Here is a 24,519-nt window from a genome sequence, read left to right on the forward strand (position 1 = left end):
CAATAGCCAAATGTCCATCCACTGATGAATGGATAAAGAAGTTGTAGCACACACACACAAACACACATGCTTGTGCGCGCACTGGAATATTACTCAGCCATAAAAAAGAATGAAATCTTGGGGCACCTGGGTGGCTCAATCGTTAGGCATCTGACTTCGGCTCAGGTCATGGACCCAGGGTCCTGGGATCAAGCCCCACATAGGGCTCCCTGCTCAGCAGGAAGCCTGCTGCTCCCTCTCCCACTCCCCCTGCTTGTGTTCCTGCTCTTACTATCTCTCTCTGTCAAATAAATAAATAAAGTCTTTAAAAAAAAAAAAAGAATGAAATCTTGCCATTTGCAGTGGCATGGATGGAGCTAGACAGTATGACACTAAGCAAAATTAGTCAGTGAGAGACAAATACCATATGATTTCACTCATATGTGGAATTTAAGAAACAAAACAGATGAATATAGAGAAAAAACAAAGACAGATGAACCAGAAAACAGACTCTTAACTGTAGAGAACAAACTGAGGGTTACTGGAGGGGAGCTGGCGGGGGAGGAATGGGTTAAATTATTGACGAGTATTAAGGAGGGCACTTGTGCTGAGCACCAGGTGTTGTATGTAAGTGATAAATCACTAAATTTTACACCTGAAACTAATGTTACACTGTATATTAACAAACTGGAATTTAAATAAAAACTTGAAAAAGATATATGGAAAATCAAAAAAATGTATACCTTAAAGTAATATTACACTGTATGTTAACTAACTGGAATTTAAATAAAAAGTTTAAAAGTTCTGATAAAAAAGTAAGACTTTACAATGGTAAAATTGTGAACATTAAACTTACATAGCTTGTCTAGTATGGGAAATGATATTTTCTCATTTAAAATACTTTCCAAAGTATATTGAATTTCCCCTAAAGTTGTAACATGAGCTCCTGGATTGGTATGAGTTTAACTCTCATATGTAGATGTGATGGACACAGATAGAGAGATATTTGTATATATGGATGTTTCTTTTGCTGCTCATAATTCTAGACTGCTATATCTATTCTTTCCTCAATTAGTTGCGAATTGCAAGCCAATAAACTTGACTCTCACTGATTCAAAACCAAACACACTGTTTATCTTTCATACTATAAATATTCTTTATATCTCATTTTAGTCATTGACAACATCTCTTTCCCCAATGAATATTGTTAACAGAATGGCAAAATAAACATAAATCTGTCTCACAATATTTGCATACTTTTGATGGAGACACTTATAAGCAATACTATGGCCACACAATAAAGATGGGAAAGGAGAAGAGAAGCGAAGCCCCAAGTTTCATACTTTTTATTTTATCTTCATTTTATTTTTTTTACCAAATGCATGTATCTCTTTGTGTTTTCCCTTATGAATATCCTTAGATAGCATGACTTCCACATATTTTTTTTTCTTGTTTGAATTCTCCCTGAATATCATTCTCGCTCAAGGTGCCTTTCTTTCCTTTTACAAACATACACAAAATGTCTGTACTTAAAAAATCTTCTCTTTATTTCTACCATACTTTTCAATATCCTTTTTTTTCTTTCAAATCACCTAACTTCTTTGAAGGACAATATGTATCTACTCTTTAATTATCAACTGTTCAACTACCTACAATCTGTATTCTCTTTCTATCTCTTTCTAGATGATACATCTTTGACTACAATCATGGGTCTTTTCTCAATTTTTTTCTTCTTCACATTTCTGCAGCATTTCAGAACCAGTGAGAACTTCTTTGAGGTGCTACCTTTCTTTCTTTCTTTTTTTTTTTTTTTTTGGCTTTTGTTACATCATACTTTTCACTTGGAAGGCAGTGTATCATCATTTAGAGTTTTCCAAAGTATATTCTATGGAAAACAAGTTGCTCAAGATATTAATGGCCAATACAAGAAGAAACATTTTTTCCATGGTCAAATGGATTTGAGAAACATCAAATTAGTTAGAACGAAAGAGGTCAGTTTACTGAAGAATATCTGGAAACTTTTAGTGAAAGAAAAAAAGATTTCAGAAGCACAGAAAAATATAGTCCTCAGTTTTCCAGACCTACTAGAGTACAGAACCCTATATTTGTGGAGCATCTCTACCGTTTCATGTAAAACTTTTGGAAATGTTAATTTAGTGGTTAAGAATATAGTTTGGGGAATCTGGTACACATGGATTCAAACCTGGCTCTGAAACTTTTATCTGTAAGACTTCGTGCATAGTATTCATTTCCTCTATTGTTAAATAATAGCTAACATTTATTGCACTCTTGTTATACGCTCAGCACTTTTCTGTAAGCTCTATACATATTAGCTAATTTAATCACTGGAACAATATTTAGGTAGAAATTATCTACATTCTTTTTTTTTTAAGATTTTATTTATTTGAGAGAGAGAGAATGAGAGACAGAGAGGATGAGAGGGAAGAGGGCCAGAGGGAGAAGCAGACCCCCCGCTGAGCAGGGAGCCCGATGTGGGACTCGATCCCAGGACTCCAGGATCATGACCTGAGCCGAAGGCAGTCGCCCAACCAACTGAGCCACCCAGGTGCCCAGAAATTATCTACATTCTATAAATGGTAAAACTAAAAGTTTAAGTAACATGCCCAAACTTAAGGAGTCCCTCATTAGAATGTATGCTAAATGAATTAATAAATTAGTTTAAACCATATGAAATTACCATTTTTGTGTGTCATAAAATGTCAAATATAGGCAATTTCATGTATCTAACCTCTATAAAATGCTTTGGGTTTCTAGGAACAGAGCAAGCCTTCACATTATTGTGCTTTTGTGGGTTTTTTTTTTTTTTATCTGTTGATCAGGAACTTATCTCTGTTCAATTTCTCTGAAGCCAATCCCCTAACTGGCTGTACATGGGCATTCCCCAAGTACCCATCATTCACCCTTGTGGCTCTTGATCCTCATTCATAGTGATATATCTTCTCTATGGCTCACTTGTTATCTCTATTAGAATGACTCAACGTCTCGGTAGAACCACAGAGCTATAGAGTGTTAGAGGTTGGAGGAAATGTAGACATTATTTAGTCTAAGCCCTCCATTTTACAAATAAATGAAATTTACTTCCCAAACTTCCAGATATGCATTTAAACCTGCCTACTGGGAGGAAAAAAAAAAGTAGAAAAATGCATCTACCCTTTCTATTAAATGTTTCCAAAATTGAATTCACCATTGAATTGAGTTGAAGTCACCTGAATTCTCTGCCCCACGTATTAAGACTCCCCCCCGGTTTCCTTATTTTTGTCTTCATCATTCCCCAGTTACCCAAAATGAACTTCGAAACCAAGAATGAGGCCCTCTTCTTAGCTTCAAATCACCCATTCTTACGTATGTTTTCACTGCAGTGTCTTCCCTCTCTATCCCTTTTCTCCAACTGCATTGCCATTCTCTGACCATTCATTTGTTTGTTCATTTATTTTCCTTCATCCTTTATTCATTCAATCCTATTCCATTCCCTACTCATTGGTTAGCACTGGACTAGGTGCCTTGGATGACGTGGAGATAGATCAGAGAAGAGATTTTTCCATAGTAGATTATCTCCCATGCAGACTTCCACCTGGAAGATACTTGATTACTCCTTCCCTATCGATCCCAAATTCTCCCTGGTTTCTGATTTAATCCCTCCAGTAAAAGTCCATCTTTCTTTTTCATCACTGTTAATTCATTCTTAGTTTGAAAAATAACTCTAATTCACCTCTTTTCCCTCAAATTCTCAAAGTTTTCCACTTGCCTTTCCAACTATCATCTCCAACACATCTCCAAACTACCTTCCCACCTCTAGGTCCCCTACTGCCCTACCAGTAACCTGAAGACCACTCAAACTGGCTCCCTCACTCATGCCTACAGCCCCCTTTCTTCCCCACCCATGTTTTTACTCACATCTTTCTCTCTGCATCTGTCAACTCTCCTTTCTGTGACCTCAATCTCACAAAATTCAAATCATTCTTTTAAGTGACACCTCAAATGACACTTATTCCTTGGAAATTATCTTAACTCTCAAATATGGCTTTTTCTCGCTCTGTGTCCTCGCAGGTTTTCTTTTATTACTTTTATAGCACTTATTTCTTGCCACGTAGTTTTAGACTTTACTTACAGTGTAGTTTGTAACTGACTCACTTATTGATCTTCATATCAATCACAGGTCTCACATACAGTGAGTAGCCATGTGGTCAAGACTTTTGGGTTCTGAATGACTTAGCATACGGGTCTCATTTTCCTTGGCTGTAAAATAGGAATAATAACACCTTTCCAAATACTTTTTGTCAAGAATAAATGAGACAAATACATTATTTAGTGTGGGCCATGTAGCAGATACACATAAGTTTTGGTTTACTTTCTCAAATACGATGAATTAAAAACATATGCATTTGAATTATCTCAAAATATTTGAAAAATATGGCATAGATTTTATCTGAAATAAAATGATGCCATATGCTTACATTTGAATAAATTAGGCCAGAAAGAGAAAAAAGAAGTCCCTGGACTTTTTTTTTTTTTTTTTACCTTGCATTAATCCCAGTAATCCATAGATGTTAAGTTTATTGCTTCTTATTTGCTTCCATTCTGTGAACTCATTCTTGTGTTTTGCTTCTTTTACCCAGGCACTAAGCCATAGATTCTGTCCAATGCCCACCAAATTCTGCCCGAGGTAAGTAGCCACACTCAGCCACACCCAGAGCCAGCCGAAGGCTTGGAGGTACTTCAGAATGATTGGGAACTTCACCTAAAGGCAAAATTAATGTGGAATTAGATTACTGTGCTTAAAGGTCAGACAGGTAGATTTAAATCCTACATGACATTTCTTAAGCTTTGTGATCTTGGTCAAGTTACTAACTCCTCTAACTCCCAGATGACTCATCTGTAAGTTGGAATTTTAACAGTAGTCACCTTATAAGTACATCTAAAGTGCCAGCATAGTCCTGAGTGCTTAAAAATGATGCATGTTCAAATAATATTGGTTACTATCATTAGTAAAAAAGAATATACATAGCTAAGTAACATGTAATCCTAATTAAACACCACTATAATAAACCAACGGTTCCATTTAATGTAATTTCTTCAAACTACTATATAGTAACCCTCCTCAAATGAAAAATATATGATATTTATTAATAATGCAATGCAATCTTTTGTATTTGCATGGTTAATAACAAATAATACTAGTAATTCTGGTGCTTACCCCACCAATAGGGATCTTTTCTTTTTTCATTGAGAACTGTTTTCCTTGATCCAGTGAGGGCCTAATAAAGCAAGACAATGTACATTTTGTAGTTTTCAGATCAACCACATTTTTTAAAGTTATACATTGGCAACCATTTTACTGCATAATCTTCTGCCCTGATAACATTGTTCCTTTAATCTTTTCAAATGGAGATTCTTTATCTTCCCATATCCCATATATTTTAAAGTCAGAACATATAGTCTGATTTTTTTACTGCTTCTTCTAGATAATTATCCTTCAAACTTGAGCCAAATCCCCAGATTATTTAAGCTAATGCTACCCAGTTGTACCATACTCTATGTCTTCTCATCTACTTGCCTCCTGGCCTATCAGGACTAGCACCAAGGGGCGCCTGGCTGGCTCAGTCAGTAGAGCGTGCAACTCTTGATCTCAGGGTTGTGAGTTTGAGCTCCAAAGTGGGTGTGGAGCCTACTTAAAAAAAAGAATAGAAAATAGAGCTACCATACGATCCAGCAATTGCACTACTGGGTATTTACCCCAAAGATACAAATGTAGGGACCCGAAGGGGTACGTGCTCCCCGATGTTTATAGCAGCAATGTCCACAATAGCCAAACTATGGAAAGAGCCAAGATGTCCATCGGCAGATGAACGGATAAAGAAGATGTGGTGTATGTATATATATACAATGGAATATTATGCAGCCATCAAAAGGAATGAGCTCTTGCCTTTTGCAACGACGTGGATGGAACTGGAGGGTGCTATGCTGAGTGAAACAAGTCAATCAGAGAAAGACATGTATCATATGACCTCACTGATATGAGGAATTCTTAATCTCAGGAAACAAACTGAGGGTTGCTGGAGTGGTGGGGGGTGGGAGGGATGGGGTGGCTGGGTGATAGACATTGGGGAGGGTATGTGCTATGGTGAGCACTGTGAATTGTACAAGACTGATGAATCACGGATCTGTACCTCTGAAACAAATAATGCAACATATGTTAAGAAAAAAGAAAAAGAAGAAGACAGCAGGAGGGGAAGAATGAAGGGGAGTAAGTCAGAGGGGGAGACGAACCACGAGAGACGATGGACTCTGAGAAACAAACTGAGGGTTCTAGAGGGGAGGGGGGTGGGGGGATCGGTTAGCCTGGTGATGGGTATTAAAGAGGGCACGTTCTGCATGGAGCACTGGGTGTTATGCACAAACAATGAATCATGGAACACTACATCAAGAACTAATGATGTAATATATGGTGATTAACATAACAATAAAAAATAAAAAAAAGAACTAATGATGTAATGTATGGTGATTAACACAATAAAAAAATTTTAAAAAAAGAATAAAAATTAAGAAAAAAAATTTTTTAAAAGTGGGCACCTAGGTAGCTCAGTTGGTTGAGCATCTGACTCTTGATTTTGGCTCAGGTCATGATCTCAGGGCCATGGGATCAAGCCCCATGGTGGGCTGCGCTCAGCACAGAGTCTGCTTGTCCCTCTCCCTCTGCTCCTCCCCTTGCTCATGTGCTCTCTCTCTCTCTTTCTCAGATAAATAAACAAACAAGCAAATAAATAAAAAGACTGGCATCGGGCTCATCGTCCCACTTTGTTCTGCCACCATCCTGGGTGATGTCATAGTCTACACAGACAGCTTATTAAACTCAATCTCTTTTCAATCTCATGACCTTCATACTTCCAGGTCCTTCCTCTGCATTCTACTCTGATCATCAACTGTCAGGACTTTAAGCCATGAGTCTTATAATCAGGAACTAAGCCACCTTGGAAAACCCAACTCTAAACATTTCAATCTCTGGCCATAACCCCTTCTATTTCTAAATTGTACATTCAATAACTCTCACTACATTTGGTTTTAATTCCATCTAGACTTCCAGCTCCTGAATCCAACTTTCCTACCATCCTTGCTCTCTTAGGCTGATCAATGATTCTGGTTTCCCAGATATTCCTGATTTTAGCATTGACTGTCCCATATTCCAAAAAACTCTCAGTCCCAGGCAAACCTATTACGTCTCTCTTTTGACTTCATTATCCAGCCTGTACTCCATGATTACAATATTATCCAAACTGTGGTAATACTCAGAACTGTCAGGCTCCCCTTTCTTTCCATTAAACCTCCATGTTAGAACCCACATGTCAATCTTCATCACACTTGCTTCAAAAAAAATCATGCAGCTCTATAAATTGGTTCCACCATGAATTAACATCTTCCCTCTACCTGGGCTCTTAATAGTGCTTAGAAATTCTTGCATGACTCTCAGAAGGGGCCCACATCCTACTTGATGGAGAAAGTAAGGGCAGACAGGAAAGTCAGTCACCAAATCTCTACATTTACATGCACCTCTGCGCAGACTTTTCTAATTTCCTTCTATAGCAAACAAAGGAAATTCTCTCCTCAATAACCATATGATCTGAATCCCATTCTGTCCCATTTCCTCAAAAGACATTTATTAACTATAGTGTCTCCACACTGTCTTGTCAATGAGTCACTTGATGGTACTTGTTAGAAATACAGACTATAGGGGAGCCTGGGGGGCTCAGTCATTAAGCGTCTTCCTTCAGCTCAGGTCATGATCCCAGGGTCCTGGGATGGAGCCCCGCATCGGGCTCCCAGCTCCGCGGGAGGCCTGCTTCTCCCTCTCCCACTCCCCCTGCTTGTGTTCCCTCTCTTGCTGTGTCTCTCTCTGTCAAATAAATAAAATCTTAAAAAAAAAAAAAAAGAAATACAGATTATAGGATTTCCCCCACTAGAAACCTGCCTTTCAAACAAATGATCCAAGGGATTCTCATCTTAAGGCAAATCTAAGAAACCCTGAGTTCTTCCCAATTTTTTCTAATCTTCATCTTCTCCTCCCTACTCCTGACTCCTTCCCATCAGCCCATAGACAACAACACATTATTCTCATCTTAAAACCAGCACCACAAAAATGACACTACTCTCAACTCTATGTCCTTCGTCAGTTACCATCCTATCTTACCTTCCTTTTATAGCCAAACATTTTTCTGCTGAACCACTTTGCCTCCTTCAACTGTCTGGCACCTGGCTGAAAGTGTTTCCATCAATGGTGCCTTGATGAAATGATTAAAATACTTATTGTTATATCCATGGGATACTTTAAAAAATATTTCACTTAAACTCTTCATGACACTTAACATCACTGACCACTCCCTTGTTTAAGGAACATTTCCTTTAACTTCCCTACCACCATGCATTTGTATTTTTTCACCCCCCTCTGGCCCTCTGTGAGTTTCTCTTTAGGTTCCTTTCTCTGTATTCTCTTTAATGTTTATGTTTCCTCAGGCTCAATTCTAGTCATTATAGTCGATCCTTGAACAACACAGACATGAACTAAACAGGTGCACTTATATCCAGATTTCTTTTACAATAAATATACATATGGTCCTGTAAATGTATCTTCCTTTTGATTTTCTTAATAAGATTTTCTTTTCTCTAGCTTACTTTATTGTAAGAATACAGTATATAATACATATAACATATAAAACATGTATTAATTGACTGTTTGCTATCAATAAGGCTTCCGGTCAACTATAGGTTATTGGTAGTTAAGCTTTTGCAGAGTCAAAAGTCATACTCAGATTTTCAGCTGCATGGGGGAGTTGATGCCCTAACCCCTTACATTGTTCAAGGGCCAACTCTATTTCCTTTGTATGCTCCACTCTTCTGAGTAATCTCATTCACTCAGTTTCAATGACCTTCTTCTTTGTGGGTGACTCTCAAACTGATTGTTCTAGTCCATACCTCTCCCTTGAGTTCCAGATCTCTACAGTAACATGCTTACTTCATTTCCTTGCTTGTTTATCTCTATACCACCCTAAACTGAACCAGATATTTTCCTACCTCCTTTAAAGCTTTCTCTGACTTTGTAAAGCGCCACAAACACTTCCTTTGTCTCAATCTTGGTACATTTCTAACCAATCACCTGGTATGTGTCAATTCCTCTAGAACTGTATTACTGGAGAAACAGTTGGAAAATACCTAACAGCATGAAGAAAAGTAATGGCAGAGGAGGAGAGAAAAAAAGAGGAAGAAGAGAAGCAGGAGAAGGAAGATTCATAATCCTATGTTCCAGAGACATTTGGTGCTAACATGTTTGTGAATATTGCCAGTCTTTCCTCCACATGTGTGTAGTATCATAATACAAATGTTGTTCTAAAACCATTCTTCAACTTTTAAACAATTTTATACATGGTCTTTGTAACTCAGTATGCAATGAACCTAAAATATTATTCTATAACTGCATTATATTTTCATTTTACTATATTAAGATTCATTTAACAAACTCAGTAGTTCTAGTGGCTGTAGATTTTTCCTACTTTTTTGCTGTAATGATCATTCTTTTTACACATCTCTCTTTGTTCCTTGTAGGGACACAGAAGCATGGGGTATGTTAAGGTCTGAATTGAGTTTAATTTCCCCCCATTTCTCCATGTTTTCCATTTTATTTACCAGAATAAGAAAGGCTTTTGATCAGTCTGGTGGCTCTTCCCTTTCTATCTCTGGCGCTAGTGTCAAGAAACATTCTGTGGGAGGTTGCAATACATGATCTTTGTAGAATCAGCTTCCCCATCAGGAAAAGATACACTATTTAACAGACATTTTCATTGGAACAGCTCCTGGTATATGATTTGGGTTAATTACTGTCATCATCCTTCAAGCCCTTGGCATGGATTCTGTTTGGATAAGCAAATTCAGCATTGGTTGTCAAGCCAAAAAATTAATTCTTAATGTAGTTGGATATAAAATGCTATGAAACCCAACTGTTAAAAGGGAATTAAAGCATCCTAATTAGACATAAGTAACAAAGACCAAGAATTTATTGGACACCATACAGGAGGGCATTGCTTTTGCAAACTACAATGTTACTTATTCTTTTTCCACAAAAATACTGCATTTGGTTCTGGGCACTCTGTTATGAATAACAGATTCCATCTGAATTTTAAAAGAGCAAATTATTTTATGCTAGTAGAGAAGTTTTAAAAATGAGTCTTGTGTTGTCCTTCAGAAAACCTCAGGAAAGTTGGCACAATACCCGTCTGCATATTTTTGTATAAAAGATATAAAATTAACATACTGAAACCATTATCCCTGAACTGAGCATGCAGTTGCAAAGTATGGAGTATGTATGGGAGGATTAAAGTGATTAAAAGAGTCTGACATGAAAGACAGAAGGGGGCAGTCTAATACTGAAATCACATTCCTGATTTATTTTATTGGAGGAAGATATTAATAAATATTTAAAGAAATAAAATAATTAATATATACCATGTAAATTTAAACCAAGAAGTGAAAAGCAAAACGTAGAAACAGTTCAAATTATTTTAGTCCCTATTAGTGAATTGAACTAACATATCATAAAGTAATTCTAAGTCTTAAATTTCAGACATTATTTAGTCCAACTCCCTTTTTACCCCCCTCCTGATGGGCAGTTAGCCACTATCCCCATGAACTAATTCTTCCATGAGGAAGACTCACTGCATTCTATCTCAGCACATCCCACTGTAGAGAGTCTCTAACTGCTGTAAAGTTCCTGCCTGTGTGTATCTTCCAGGCCCTAGTCTATCTTAATGCTGCACTAAGTGGAAATTGGATAATTCTAAAAAATAGAAAGTTAGGTTAAAAAGCCAGGGAAATTTTCTCCATGTAATATTATCTTACCAAACAGTAAAGCAGATAAAAAATGAAAGCTAAAATGAGAAGTAGCACAGAAAATAAATACATAGGAAGGACATACATAGGAAGTAGCCAAACATGCACATATTTTGGAAAAACTGAAATAGGTCTCTGGTCTCTCAAACACAAGATAAAAAAATGATTTAAATACTATGATGACAAACAAGAAAAGATCAGCATGGGGAATTCATGGACCACCAATAACATTTTCATCGCAGTTATTAAGAAGTAAGCTTGAAAGTGCGCTGTGTTGACAAGAATGTAACATATTGGAATTGAGGCGATCTTCCTAATGTACTCAATCACTGGAGAAGTAAGTTTCAGAATGCTGGCTTCAGTCTGAGCCTCTACAACTTGAGAAATGTTTAGAAATCGATTCTGTAAATAAATTTTTATAGGGAGTGGGATTCCTGTTTCAAGAAGAAACTTTCCAAAAGTGATTCACAAAAACTTCAAGGGGTTCAATTTAGATATTGTGACTGACAATGATTTTATACATAAGGACAACTGATTTATTATAGAGAGAAGGGTATCATTAAGTGAACAACAATACTTACTGATTTTTAAGTTCTAAGCTTTTAAACAAGTTCCATATTGACTACATGGTGAAACTATACACAGGTGAAAATTCTCCTAAGGATTAGAGATGTGTAGATCCTATAGCACATGAATTTCAAAGTCTGGTTCAGTGCTTCTAGATTCACTTCTCTTGGGGATCCTTAAAAACGGACACTCATTTAAATGAAAGGTATAGAATAAATGATGGATTAAAAGACCCTTGAGTGTTCTTTCAGAATTCAGTTACTTATTCGTCCATTCAACAATTATTTATTGAACATCAGCTTATATGTTATTATAACATATAACACAGCTTTTTATTCAGTGTTTAGTTGAAACTTCTTAGATGGCAATAAAGCAATGAACAAAGAGACAAAAATTTAGGCTGTTATAAAGCTTAAAATCCAGAAGTGAAAGACAAAATAAAAGTAAATAAATTCTCCAGTATACTGAAAATTAATAAGAATTATAAGAAAAAAAAATAAGCCTGGAAGGGGTTGGGAAGTACTGTGACAAAATAGGGTGGCTAAACCCAAAGTCTTCATCAATAAGGTAATATTTGAGCAAAGACCTGCAAAAGGTGGGTGAGCAAGTTGTATGGATATCTGGGAGAATGATTTAGTTGATCTATTGACTCTGCTGAATCTGATATAGAGGCAAAACTCAAACCTGCAACATCCACATCATGCACACATCCTTAGGAACATCTACTCTTTTCAAAATCAATAAATAAATTCAAGGTCCATTTTTTAATTCAAGGTCAAATCTACAAAATTCTGAGCCAATGGATCCCAAAGTGCTTGTTTCCTTATAATGCATCCCGATTCTCCATTTTAGCAATTTTGATGAGTGGCTGCTCCCTGTAATTCTGTTTATTCCTATTTTTTTTTTCTTTCAGTCTCCTATTTGCAACTGCTATGGGGAATACTGGGGCAAATAACAGATTAGGGTAATTTGCTTTAATTACTGTTCATTTTAGTCACTTTTAAAAAAAAAAGGAAGTATAATGTAACAAAATCCAATCAGGGTCAATGTTTTATGATTTTTATTTCTCTCACTTTCTCCTATCCTTCTTTCACTTCCTCCCTCCCTCCTTCCCTTCGTACCTTCTCCCCCACCTCCTCCCTCACTTCCTCCCTCCCTCTCTTCTTTATTTCCTCTCTCTTGCTTCATTTAACGGATTCTTCAATTCCTACACCAAGTCCCTATTTCTAGGTCACATATCCTGGCCTGATAACCATACCAGTCCATTGTAGAATTCTCACGTCTAAAGCTTATTTCACATTCACATCAGCAGTGGGTATGACTATTATGGGTTGGGGACAGGGCGCACACATACACAATTCTGCTACTAGAATTTGTCTAGAAGTTACTGAGAGTCTAATGAGCATGTATTTCCCAAACTAAGTCACATCCATCTCTCTTAAACCTTAGACACATCCATCTAACTTAGAATTTAAAATCTGGAGACCACTAAGTACATATTGTAGCCATTATAATGTGTAGATCCTTTATAAAGGAAGCATTTTAGATGTTAAAAGGATTGTAATTAATTATTAATAATTCCAGTGAGCCTGGTATTATCCTAATACTCACCTATCATTTTGCTCCAAGATTTGGTCTTTCAGTATAGTTCTGGAGTTGATTACACTGACTCGCTTTAAAGCATGAGCTGGAGAGGAAGATGGTGAGTGCTTTTATATACATATAAGCAAACAATGCATAAAATAGAGAGCTATGATGAAAGATTATACCAGTTGGAGAAATTTTTGTGTTCTGGATCCACAGGTATACAGAGAGCCCTTTCATTTTTCCCATTATTTCCCCTTCACCTGAAGTATCTTCTAACATCTTCTAAAACTAAGATTTCATAATGAAAAAGCCTACACAAATTATTTTTTTGGACATTAGAGAGGAGTGCTAACTTGTTTTGGACTTCCACAGAACGGCTAGGTATCTGCCCAAGAGGAACATGACTCTAGTCTTTAAAAGAAAAATGCAATTTAATGAAGCCTTATAGACAATTTGATTATTATGAAGATTACTAATGAAACACAATGGTAAATTCCCCAAATCTCTGTCACATTCTTTCTAATGTCACTAATACTAATAATAGCTTCCTATATGGCAGGCATTTTTCTAAATTATATATATATAATTCTTAATTCTCAAGAGGATTCCTATGAGGAAGATACTATAATTATCCCTTTATTCTAGGGATGAAAAGACTGAGGCATAGAGCAGTTAAGCAGGTCACACAAAACAAGGTCTCACATCTAGAGCTACAAGATTGAGGTTCAAGTTACTACTTGTGAATTTGACGGGAAACATCTCAGAGCTTGGCTGAGTTTTGTGTTTTGTTACAGTATAACACTTAAACTCCTTGGATTTCAGACTTCTCATCTTTAAAAGAAAGGAACTGGACCTGGGAATTTCTACAATCTCTTCTATGAATTCTATGTTTTCTTACTTCTAGAAGTAAACATCTTAATAGCCCTTAATGGAAAAATCTGACTTACATCAACCATCTCTATGAAACATGGTATTCCATGTCTCACAGAATGAAAATTTGATCTGGAGATGTTTCAGCCCCCTCCTGCCTAAGGACCGTTTTCATTTTTATAGTTTATAATAATAATTTTAAAATTTATATATTTGCAATTTATAGAGGTCTTTCACATACATTACATAATTTGAATACCAAATGAGCTTATAAGATAAAGAGAATAGTTAAGCTTATCCATATTTTGCAAAGGAAAAATAAAACTCAGGTAGGATAGGTGACTTGCTGAAACCAGCAGTTATCAAAGAGACAGAGAGGAAGGGAAAGAGACAGAGACAGAGCAAACAAGAGTGAGCTGAGCCACACACCCCTTCCTGTCTCTTCACACCAAGTCAGCGGACTTGTTCCTACACATTTGATATAATGTTTAAGAGTTTGGCTGGCCTCACATGAAACAGATGTAGTATCAGATTCAAATTCTGCCACTTACAATCTGTCTTAACTTGTGCAAGATACCTAATCTTTGTAAAATCATGACCATGCAGTCTCAGGAGGTTTCGGGGAGGATTAAGTAAAGGTAAAAGTTGTGAATATATTGACTTACTACCCATGACATCCTCCTAGCTATCACCAGGATTATTAGTGTGGGTAAGAAGTAGCCTAGACTAAACCTACAAATATGTAAATTTATCAGTAGTCTTCATATCTTTCTTCATTGATCTTTCTTCTCACCTCTGACTGATTCTCTAATATAAAATCCCCTTAAGGTGAGATTTGTAGATTTTTCAGAGCTGGATGGAGTCTCCAAGATCTGATGTATCCAAACCCAAACTATACTATAAAAACTACTTTTTCTAGGTTATCTGTTATTAACCTTAATAGTGAAGGTGAGGATGGTAGGAAAAGAAGAAAAAGTGGCTAAGTCATAAGTAGTTTTGGAGGCAAGGGAATGATACAAATGTGCATTGTTCAATTCCACATCAGCCACTAGGAAAAAAAAGACTTAGTTCAGTCCTATTTTTCATAAATGGGAAGAACCAGAGGTGTTGAGTCAACTCTCTGAAGACTCACATAGTTATTCAGAGTCAGAACTAGAGCCTGGGGCAGCCTAAAATTGGCCCAGGACTTTTACTCCCACGCTGGTGTCACATAAGTTAACATGAATTTTAAAATGGAAGGATTGTGTACCTTTTGAAAAAATTCTTGAACAGACTCAAGATCAGAGAAGATAAGTTAAAACATAAATGACAGGTCACAGGGTGTTTTAGTACCGGGGATCACACCTCTCAAATGCCACTCCTTGTCTAGGTAATTCTTTTCCCCTAAATCCCAATAAAAATGCTCTCAATGCTCTCAGATATAATGTGAGTTTTCCCTACTACTTCTACAAATAAGAAAAAGAAATGCCCCACAGGGACAGGCCTGCACCTCACATTGGTGGGTACCAGGGCAAGAATATAAATGAAGGCCCACACACCATATTCCTAATTATTTAACAGTAACAGATGGAACCAACCAACGTACCATAAATAAGTTCTATTGCTTATCCCAACCAATACACCTTCCCAACCACCCGAAAGCTGAGGTCCACGTGAGAGTGTTTGAAATCCTAAGAGCTCCTTGGAAACCTAACAGTCCTAGGTGAGCTAGTCCCAGTAAAGGCCCTTGTCCCCTTCTCTCCCACCCCAACCCCATCCTGCTCCATGTCTGTGGACACCTCAGCCCATATGTCCAGGCTTTGTTCACCCTAACCTATCTCCCCAAGAAAGAAAAAATTCCTCAGGCCAAAGAGTGGCAAATGCCAGTAGATTAGCCTGCCTTTGGGAGGAAAGGATTGAGGAGCGAGTTTATGTTATTTGGGCAGAGAATTCTGGAACCCCCAAATACCTGGAATACTCAAAAAGTAGAAGATTGGAAGGAGACCCCTGATGGGCACAATCCTTGGGCTCTTGACTAGAGAGGCAGCTAAGAAAGGCCAGAATAAGGTAGAGTATAGTACTAGGTCATGTTGGTCCAGATCTAAGGGCAGCACTGTAAGAACTTGACACTGGGCGCCTGGGTGGCTCAGTTAGTTAAGCATCTGACTCTTGATTTCGGCTCAGGTCAGGATCGGAGAGTTGTTGAGATGGAGCCCCGCGTAGGGCTCTGGGCTCCGGGCTCCGGGCTCAGCACAGTCTACTTGTCCCTCTGCTCCTCCCCCGACTCGTGCTCACGTGCACTCTCTCTCTCAAATAAATAAATAAATAAATAAATAAAAAAAAATAGGAACTTGACACTGAATGTAACCTGGTTTGAAACTATTATTTAGTGGGGTGGTTTATATCATCAAAATCTACTTTTGCCTTGCTCTGTGTGGCCCCTAAGGGAATTACACTATACATGACAGACCTTTTACAAATATCTATCTAACATCTAGTATCATCATGTGCAATTTTATGGTGGCCTTTAAAAAGCCTTTACATTTTTTTATTCAGCATCCAAAAAAAAATCAAAATCCCAGAAATATCCTTTTTCAAAAATGTATTATATTTTTAGTACAAAAATTATCTCTACTCATCACCTTCCTGAATTTTGATAGAGAAGACACAATATTGAAGTCATTAGGGAAAAAAAAGTTCAATTTGCATTTTTCTAACTCTGGCATATTTCTGACAGTGAGGTAGTAACGTCTATTAATGTCAGGCCAACTTCAAGAATAATACTGCTTTCCATTTGTTACCAGAGAGGATTCATGTACATAAGAAGTTATACAGAAATAAAAGAGAAGGCATGATATTTGTTTCCAAAACTGGGGTTTTAAACAAGAGCAAATTCCACAACTTTCAAAAGATACACTGTTTATATCTTATGGTAAATTAAATATTGACCATAAAACTTATGCATTGCCTGCTTTTCGAGCTATATTTTCCAAAGTAATACAACTTATATTTCATGTGGCCTTTAAAATAAATGGCCACATGAAAAATACACTGGCTCATAGCATTCCAAATCATCCCATTAACTCCTGAGGAGACATGCTTCTGGCAGATTCACCTGTTTAACAAACAGCTACTGAGGACCAGTAATGTGCCTAGCATGAAGCTACCTAAGTGCTGGGAATAGAGAAAAATGACAGACCACACTTTCATCCTAGGAGACACTCACAGTCACCTCTTTCCTATACATACAGTAAGCATAAATTATTACTTAGCTTGGCCAAGAAGACAAGAGATCATTTTCAAAATTGTTAGCCATTAAGAGAAGAGAAGGTGCTTCTTTTATTAAGAATGACCATAGCTGGGATGCCTGGGTGGCTTAGTCGGTTGAGCGTCTGCCTTTGGCTCAGGTCATGATCCCAGGGTCCTGGGATCGAGTCCCACATCGGGATCCCTGCTTAGTAGGGAGCCTGCTTCTCCCTCTGCCTGCAGCTCCCCCTGCTCGTGCTCTCTCTCAAATAAATGAATAAAATCTTAAAAAAAAAAAAAGACCATAGCCATCTGATGATGCATCAGATATTTCTGAATGCATCTACAAATAGAATATTTGAATTTGAGAAAGGAATAAAGACAAGAAAGACAAAAAATAGTAGTATATAACTAAAGTGTATTAGCTTAGGTCCAAAAAAAGAAACACATCAACAAAATCACTTTGATTTCACAACATTCAAATAATAAATTGCACCGATGCTGTTATAAACTGGTTTCATATTTTTATGACTTTTATAACTATGTACAATGTAAAGTGATTAGTGGATACAAGTTCATATAGGAAATACTGAGATATAGCTCTATATTTCCTCTGTTATCCTGAAATTATGAAGTAGTCAACTGATTTTATAGTCATTTCCCAGTGGTATTCTGGGAAGTTATAGGACAAGTATCATAGCGGTCTACCTGAGAAAGCATCTATAGATGGAAAAAGAGATGATGCACATTACACTTTCTTTCTTTTTTTTAATTTTATTTATTTATTTGACAGACAGAGAGAGCAAGAGAGCATAAACAGGGGGAGCAGCAGACTCCCTGCTGAGCAGGGAGCCCAATGCAATGTGGGGCTCCATCCCAGGACCCTGGGATCATGACCTGAGCCAAAGGCAGACGCTTAACCATCTGAGCCACCCAGGCGCCCCTACACTTTCAAAGATGGGAAATAACTGACCTCTAGAATATTAAGCTAATACTCAACTTCAAACATCCCTGTGTCTTAATTAGGTAAGGATCAAACCACTTCATTTACATAAACATGTATAATCTTAATTTAAAATGGTAGGAGTATACTAACAAAAATCAGTAAGTAAACTCAACTGTTGTCTCATAAAAGTTAGACAAATATCATTCCCTTTTGTCTTTCCTCAGATTCCTTTTCTGTTTGTTCGTTTCTCCTCCTCAGCATGCAACAATATGTTTAAAATATTTATTACTTACTTGACATGGATTTATGCTCCCTGTTCTTAATTTTAAAGAAAGTAGAATGTTTAGACCCATTATATTCTAGACCTGCAGTAGAGCTTATAAATCAACTAATCTTTTATTTCAGAGATGAACAAACAGATCGTGGGGCATAACATTTTGCTTAAAAAATCATAAATGAGGGTAATTTTTAGCTGCTGTGTCCCAACATTTGTTTCTTTTCTAGAGAAAGGAAGGTGCCCAGCTCCTGACTTAAGCAGGATGAATGAAGAAAAATGCATTGTAAGAAATCACACAATTAATGGACTTTCGGAATGGCTAGGCACACGGCATTGTAGGCTTATTTTTCATCGCGTCTCACCTTTTTCTCGTTCACTGAAGGCCTGAAGCAAATTTGTGAGGTTTCTGGTTTTCGACAGCAGCTCCTGGTATGTTCCCATGTGTGCAACTCTGCCACTCTCCATGACAACAATCAGATCCATCTGTGGCAGAAGTGCGAGGTTATGTGTCACTAAAATACGAGTCTGAAAAACAGTATTTTATTCCTTGGGTTACAAAAAAAAAAAAAAAGGTAAAAATAATCTATTTTAAAGAAAGCTGCAGTTTGGTTTTGTTTTTTTTTTTTACTATTTCAGAGTGTAATCGTTAGTAGGTACCAGTATAAGGCAGCATATATGTATTTCACAATGAATGATTATATGCTGTCAGACAAAAACCAGACAAACAAACAAAGATTGCAAGTGTTTTAACCCTCTGGTTCAGGTAGTCTTCATTCATTAAAAATGAATCAATTTCATAACAAATTTAAAAATTTCATATCTGTCATTCATGCTTACTTTTTAAAGGTCCTATAGCATTACAACAAAGTGATTCCAGTCATAATTCATAGTATTTATTTTTTAAGTCTTTCCATATTATTGTACACATACACATAGGATTGAACCAGAGGTTTTTATCTTGGGCTCATTTTAATAAGTAAAGACATTTATCTATTATTTACTTAGATATATACTTTAACATTTCATGCATGTATTCAATGTTTTCCAGAGTGCCTTATATTAACAAGTCTATAAATGCATATTATGAAGGAATGAGTATGGCCTTGTGGTCAGACAGACTTTTTAAAATCTCTGTTCTTTTTTTTTTTTTTTTTAATTAAAATACGTTTGCACACGATGTTACATTAGTTTCAGGGGTACAACATAGTGGTTCAACAATTCTACATGTTATTAAAACCTCTGCTGTTCTTAAGCTAAGCTACCTGTATCAAATCATTTTGAGTCCCAAGTTCCCTCATAGGTAAAACAGGAATAATAATACCTATTCAGAGACTTGCTATAAGAACTAAATTAACTAATTTAGTGTCAGACATGGTATGCACTTGGTAAATATTAATTCCTTTCTTCTTGGCCCTTTCACAAGAGAGCTGAATTGTTACTGCTATGTTAATAATACCATAGTTTTAAGCAATAAATAATCAGTAAAATAATACTTTTTTATGCAAGTGTATGTATGAAAATACCACTTAAAAAAAAATCAAGTAAACTAAAACCAATTCATTCTGACATACAAATCCCCTTAGAGTATGGTATCAGTCTATAAGGTAACAATCACATAAATTATTGTCAGAGTAAACTTGTAAAAAAAAACTTTAAAAAATATTCATTAAAGTTTATCTGTAAAAAGGTCAGTATGATATCCCCTTTTTCATATGAATTATCACTACTTTACTTCAACAAATGAACAAAATGTTGGAATTTTAGGCACAATGCTATACAGATTATCATCTTCCCTTTTCCCCCCAAAAGCATAAGTGACACTATGGCTACCTTGTTTTTCAAAATACCCGAGGACCCAATCACTTTTTCAAAAAGTTGCTTTCCAACATGGACATCAACTGCAGCAAAGGGATCATCCAGGAGGTAGATGTCAGCCCCACTATACACAGCTCTGGCCAGACTTACACGGTGCTTCTGGCCCCCACTTATATTCACACCCTGCAGATGGAGCAGGAGGAAAAAACCAAGACCATAAATGTGTAAATCTCAAAGCACGTATAGTGACATCCAATTTCTCTTCTGCAGCATGGATAGAAAACTCAAGATTAACCCTCAAACCCTTCTTTATTACAAAATCCAAAGGCCTACCCCCACCCCCTATTTCGAAGTGCTACTAACTTGTGCAAATTAACAGATATATCTACTTTTTCTTAACTGCTTGCTCTCAAAAGTAGATACTAACAATTAAGGAGAAAATTTCCAATCCCCTAACTCTGAAAAGTCATGCCTCTGAAATATTAAATAAGACTTTTGGCTGCCAACCATATACCAACACCAGTGATCATTTTTAAATTGACACATAGAAAATTGAGAATAATAGCTAAATTACCAAAGCAGTAATCATCATGTCCTATTTTATTCTGTAAAAAGATTAGTACAAGTCTTGTTGGCAAAAGTACAACTCTAAGAAGCAAGAATAAGGAATATACATCATTCCGTGTGAGAATTAAAGTCGACATGTACAGCCACATATACAGAATTATGGGGCCAGGCCCAATTTACTTTATTTATTTTATATTTAGTGTTTACAGATCTGGCTTAAAAGCCCTCCTTGCAGCACAGAACTTAGCCAGTTACCTCTAATTATAAAATGCCATTGCTTTTTTGCTTTTCTCATCCTCCGCCTACTCAAAAAATACCTCCTTTGTATAACCATATTCTGGGTGCTACGCTAACACTTGGGATTCAGAGATAAATGAAACTGAGCCTCTATCATGAGAAGGTCACAGTTTAGCAGGGGAGACAGGCATGAAAAAAATATATAAAGTAATATGATACGTGTGTGTGTGTGTATGTGTGTGTGTGTGCTTGTGTGTGTGATTATAACAGCCCCCAACTCATGGGTGTGTCATGAGCATTTAATAAGAAGAATGTAAAATATTTACAACAAATCCAACACCCAAGTACAGATGCAATCAACCTCACTATCATCACCCAATCACTCCTCTCTCCAGTGCATCCTCTGCCTTGTCATTGCATATCCTGTGATTATGAAATCACCTTGTTTAAACACCTGTGATGCCCACATCTCATCTGCCATCACCCATGAGCAACAGCGAGTTCCTTAGTATAATACTTATGTTCTCGTATTAACTCATCTTTCAATCACTCTCCCAATGCTTCCTGCCAACCAGACTAGCAGAGGCTGGTCACTCTGCTAGGGAGCCCATATCTTCCCTTTTCAATTCAAAAGCTATTCACTCTAGGAAGTCCCCTTTGAAAGGAATCTTCCACCCAGTATTCCAAGTAAACTGATTCCATCCCCCCATTCCTGTCCTGATGGTGCTCCATTTGCTCATCCCATTGCCAGAAATGGCTATATCCACATCAGTCTCCCTCACAAGACTATGAGCTAAATTCATCCTTGCATTCCCAGCACATAGACTGTCTGATGATTAATATTAATAAAGGACAACTGATAATTTCATTGGCAGAGATTCACTAGACTGAAAATCTCTTGAAGGCAGGGTGATAGCTCTCTTGCTCACCACTGTGTACCCCACAGCAGAATAAAGGCATATAATAATACATTGATAAATATTTGTGGTCAACTGAACAATGCCAAAGGAAAAGATAAAGGAAAGTGAGGAAAATTCTACCTTTGTTATCTTGCTTGTCTCCTAAACAGCTGTAAACAGATTGCCTTTTGGAATATTCAATTACATGTTTATTTTAAAGTATATCATCAGATTGGGAGACACTTACTAATAAAAAGTAAAAGTTATAATCAGCAATAACATTTATGCCTATATTAAATATATACTTCATATTTTGAAAATTTTTCTTCTTTAGATTATTTTTAGTTACATATTATCAACTATTTCATGTTATTAGAGATTGGCTTTATTGGCATAATATTCAATATGTACTAACAAGTTTGAAGAAGTCACATTTCTGCAAAATTTTAGCTATGGGGCCATTTTGCCTACAGACAGTGAAGACACCAGAAAAAAACCAGAGAGGTGGGGAAAAAAATTAAATCTATTTAATAACTTGAGAAAATACATCTGCAAAGTAACAGACTATGAGTGAAGCCAACATAAATCTATGTAAGAGATAAATTTTGCCTCATTCTAGAGTTTTTTTTTAATATGCCCACTTTCTATGATTTTGTTCTCTATTTTATTTATCAATTTATATAAGAGGACTATTAAACAACAGGGGGCCAGGGGTAAAAATGCCTAACAATGCTATGCTCTTTTTTCAGAAATTCGAAGCACTTGGCAAGGATTATTTACTCATCTTCACAGCACACGTGAATCATGGGCAGAGGCTGCTTTTGCATTCATGTTTAATTAATGGAGATTTTAGTCACGGGTCGGAGATAATCTCTTGGGGTTCATGCTTTGGCTCACGCTATCTTGTTTTGTTTTGTTTTAACTCCAAAACACTGGGCAGCGTAATGACTACTCATTAATGCAATGAAAATAAAATAGAACAAAGACTATGGGAAACAAGATCCTCTTAAGCAAGAATGAGCAAACACGGAGAAGACACATTAATGACAGCATCGTCCCTGAGCCTTTTTAGAACCTGGCCTCGGTGCCACCGCTGGAGACTGGTGCTCTGTTGCTACTGTCCTAGGCTTGACTTTGTGCACAAGAGACACAGGGAAAAAAAAAACAACAAAACAAATTATCATTCACTCGTTAGATAGTAAGCCAGCAATGAAAACAAAGTGCTGATGATCCAGTTGGTGGGCTTTCATTCCCCCACGTAGATCCTAACGACAGAATTTCCTGCTGATTTTAAAACTGTTTTCCAAATAGTCAATTACAGATAATTATTTGTCCTTAATATTGCCATCTCCTTCATAGGAATTCTGCAATGATTTTTAAAAATTATAGTTGTGTATGGCTCTCTAGGACCTCAGGAAAAAGACTATAAATATTTTATTAGCACGGCTGAATGGAGTTTTATTCCTGCATATGATAAATTATATTTTCCTTACTCTTTCTCCAATCTCAGTTTGATCTCCATTTGGTAACTGCTCCAAATCAGGAAGGAGGGCACAGGCTTCCAATACTCGCTCATAAAACTGCTTCTGCATGATGGAGCCAAAGAGAATGTTTTCTTGTAAAATGCAATTCTGAATCCAGGCCTGCTGGGCAACATAAGCCACAGAACCCTAAAAAGGGAAGAAATAAAAGACATGCTCTTAACAAGGGAAAAGAAAAAGTTGCATATACTACATTAAAGGAACATATTCAGTCCACAGTTTTGCTTTAACTTTAAACTGAATTTTTAAAAAACTAGGTTATTTCTTAACTGTAACTATAGCCTATTTACATTTTAATTTTATACATGTTTCGTAGAGGCCCCTTTCAAAGGAGTTACTTTGTACTTCTTATTTGCTTTCCCTGTAGTTTCTATCAAAGTTATCTGTCTCTGGTGGAGTTTTCTGGAAGCAGAGGCTGATTGTATTAGTCAGCTCCAGTTGCCGTTAACAAGATACCACAGACTGGATTGCTTAGACAACAGAAATTTCTTTTCTCACAATTCTGGAGGCTAGAAGTGTGACAAGTTGTCTGCAAGGTTGATGTCTTCTAAGGCCTATCTCCTTAGCTTGTGGATGACTGCCTTTTCTTGAGTCTTCACATGGCCTTCCCTCTCTGTGTGGGTATGTGTGTCTTAATTTCTTCTTCTCTTAAGAACACCAGTCATATTGGATTAAGGCCCACCCTATTATATCTTAATTACCTCTTTAAAGACTTTATCTCCAAATACAGTCACATTCTTGGGATTAGGACTTTAACATATGAATTTTGGGGGAACACACAGTTTAGTGCATAACAATGAGCCTGGAGTGCAAGTTGTTTATTTGGAATCAATTCTTGTGGAAGGAAAGAAGGTAGGAGGATTGGGTGGATGGAGAAGTCACACCGTGATCCAGATCCAACAAAGCTTTGACCAACCCTCTAGAGAGATATAGAGTATTACCCATCAGAGTTGTTCCGTGTTAGGCTAAATTGGCCTGGCTTTCAGTTGTGAGGCCTCAGCCAGGCCATTTGTTAGCAGGCCAACCCTGAAGGAGCTAACTTGCTGTATGTACTCCCAGGGCTGGGAGGCAAGCCCTTGCTAGACCTAGGGTATCTGGGTGGCACATCTGTATCTT

General features: G+C 36.9%; 1 protein-coding gene across 1 annotated transcript in view; it reads right to left on the reverse strand.

Annotated features, from left to right (window-relative positions):
* Positions 1-24,519, reverse strand: part of LOC114219088 (multidrug resistance-associated protein 1-like) — an 88,219-nt gene that overhangs the window by 20,951 nt on the left and 42,749 nt on the right. The window contains exons 13-18 of the mRNA XM_028116523.2: positions 23,356-23,532; positions 20,175-20,342; positions 18,707-18,869; positions 13,051-13,126; positions 5,195-5,255; positions 4,519-4,738 (exon numbers count right to left, since the gene is read on the reverse strand). Coding sequence (XP_027972324.1) covers positions 4,519-4,738; positions 5,195-5,255; positions 13,051-13,126; positions 18,707-18,869; positions 20,175-20,342; positions 23,356-23,532 — 865 coding nt within the window. The remainder of the gene's footprint in view (positions 1-4,518; positions 4,739-5,194; positions 5,256-13,050; positions 13,127-18,706; positions 18,870-20,174; positions 20,343-23,355; positions 23,533-24,519) is intronic.

This window comes from Eumetopias jubatus, unplaced genomic scaffold, assembly GCF_037043125.1.
Source record: "Eumetopias jubatus isolate StellerSeaLion01/CBP00866 unplaced genomic scaffold, mEumJub1_p1.0 scaffold_1, whole genome shotgun sequence".
In the NCBI taxonomy this organism is placed as follows: domain Eukaryota; kingdom Metazoa; phylum Chordata; class Mammalia; order Carnivora; family Otariidae; genus Eumetopias; species Eumetopias jubatus.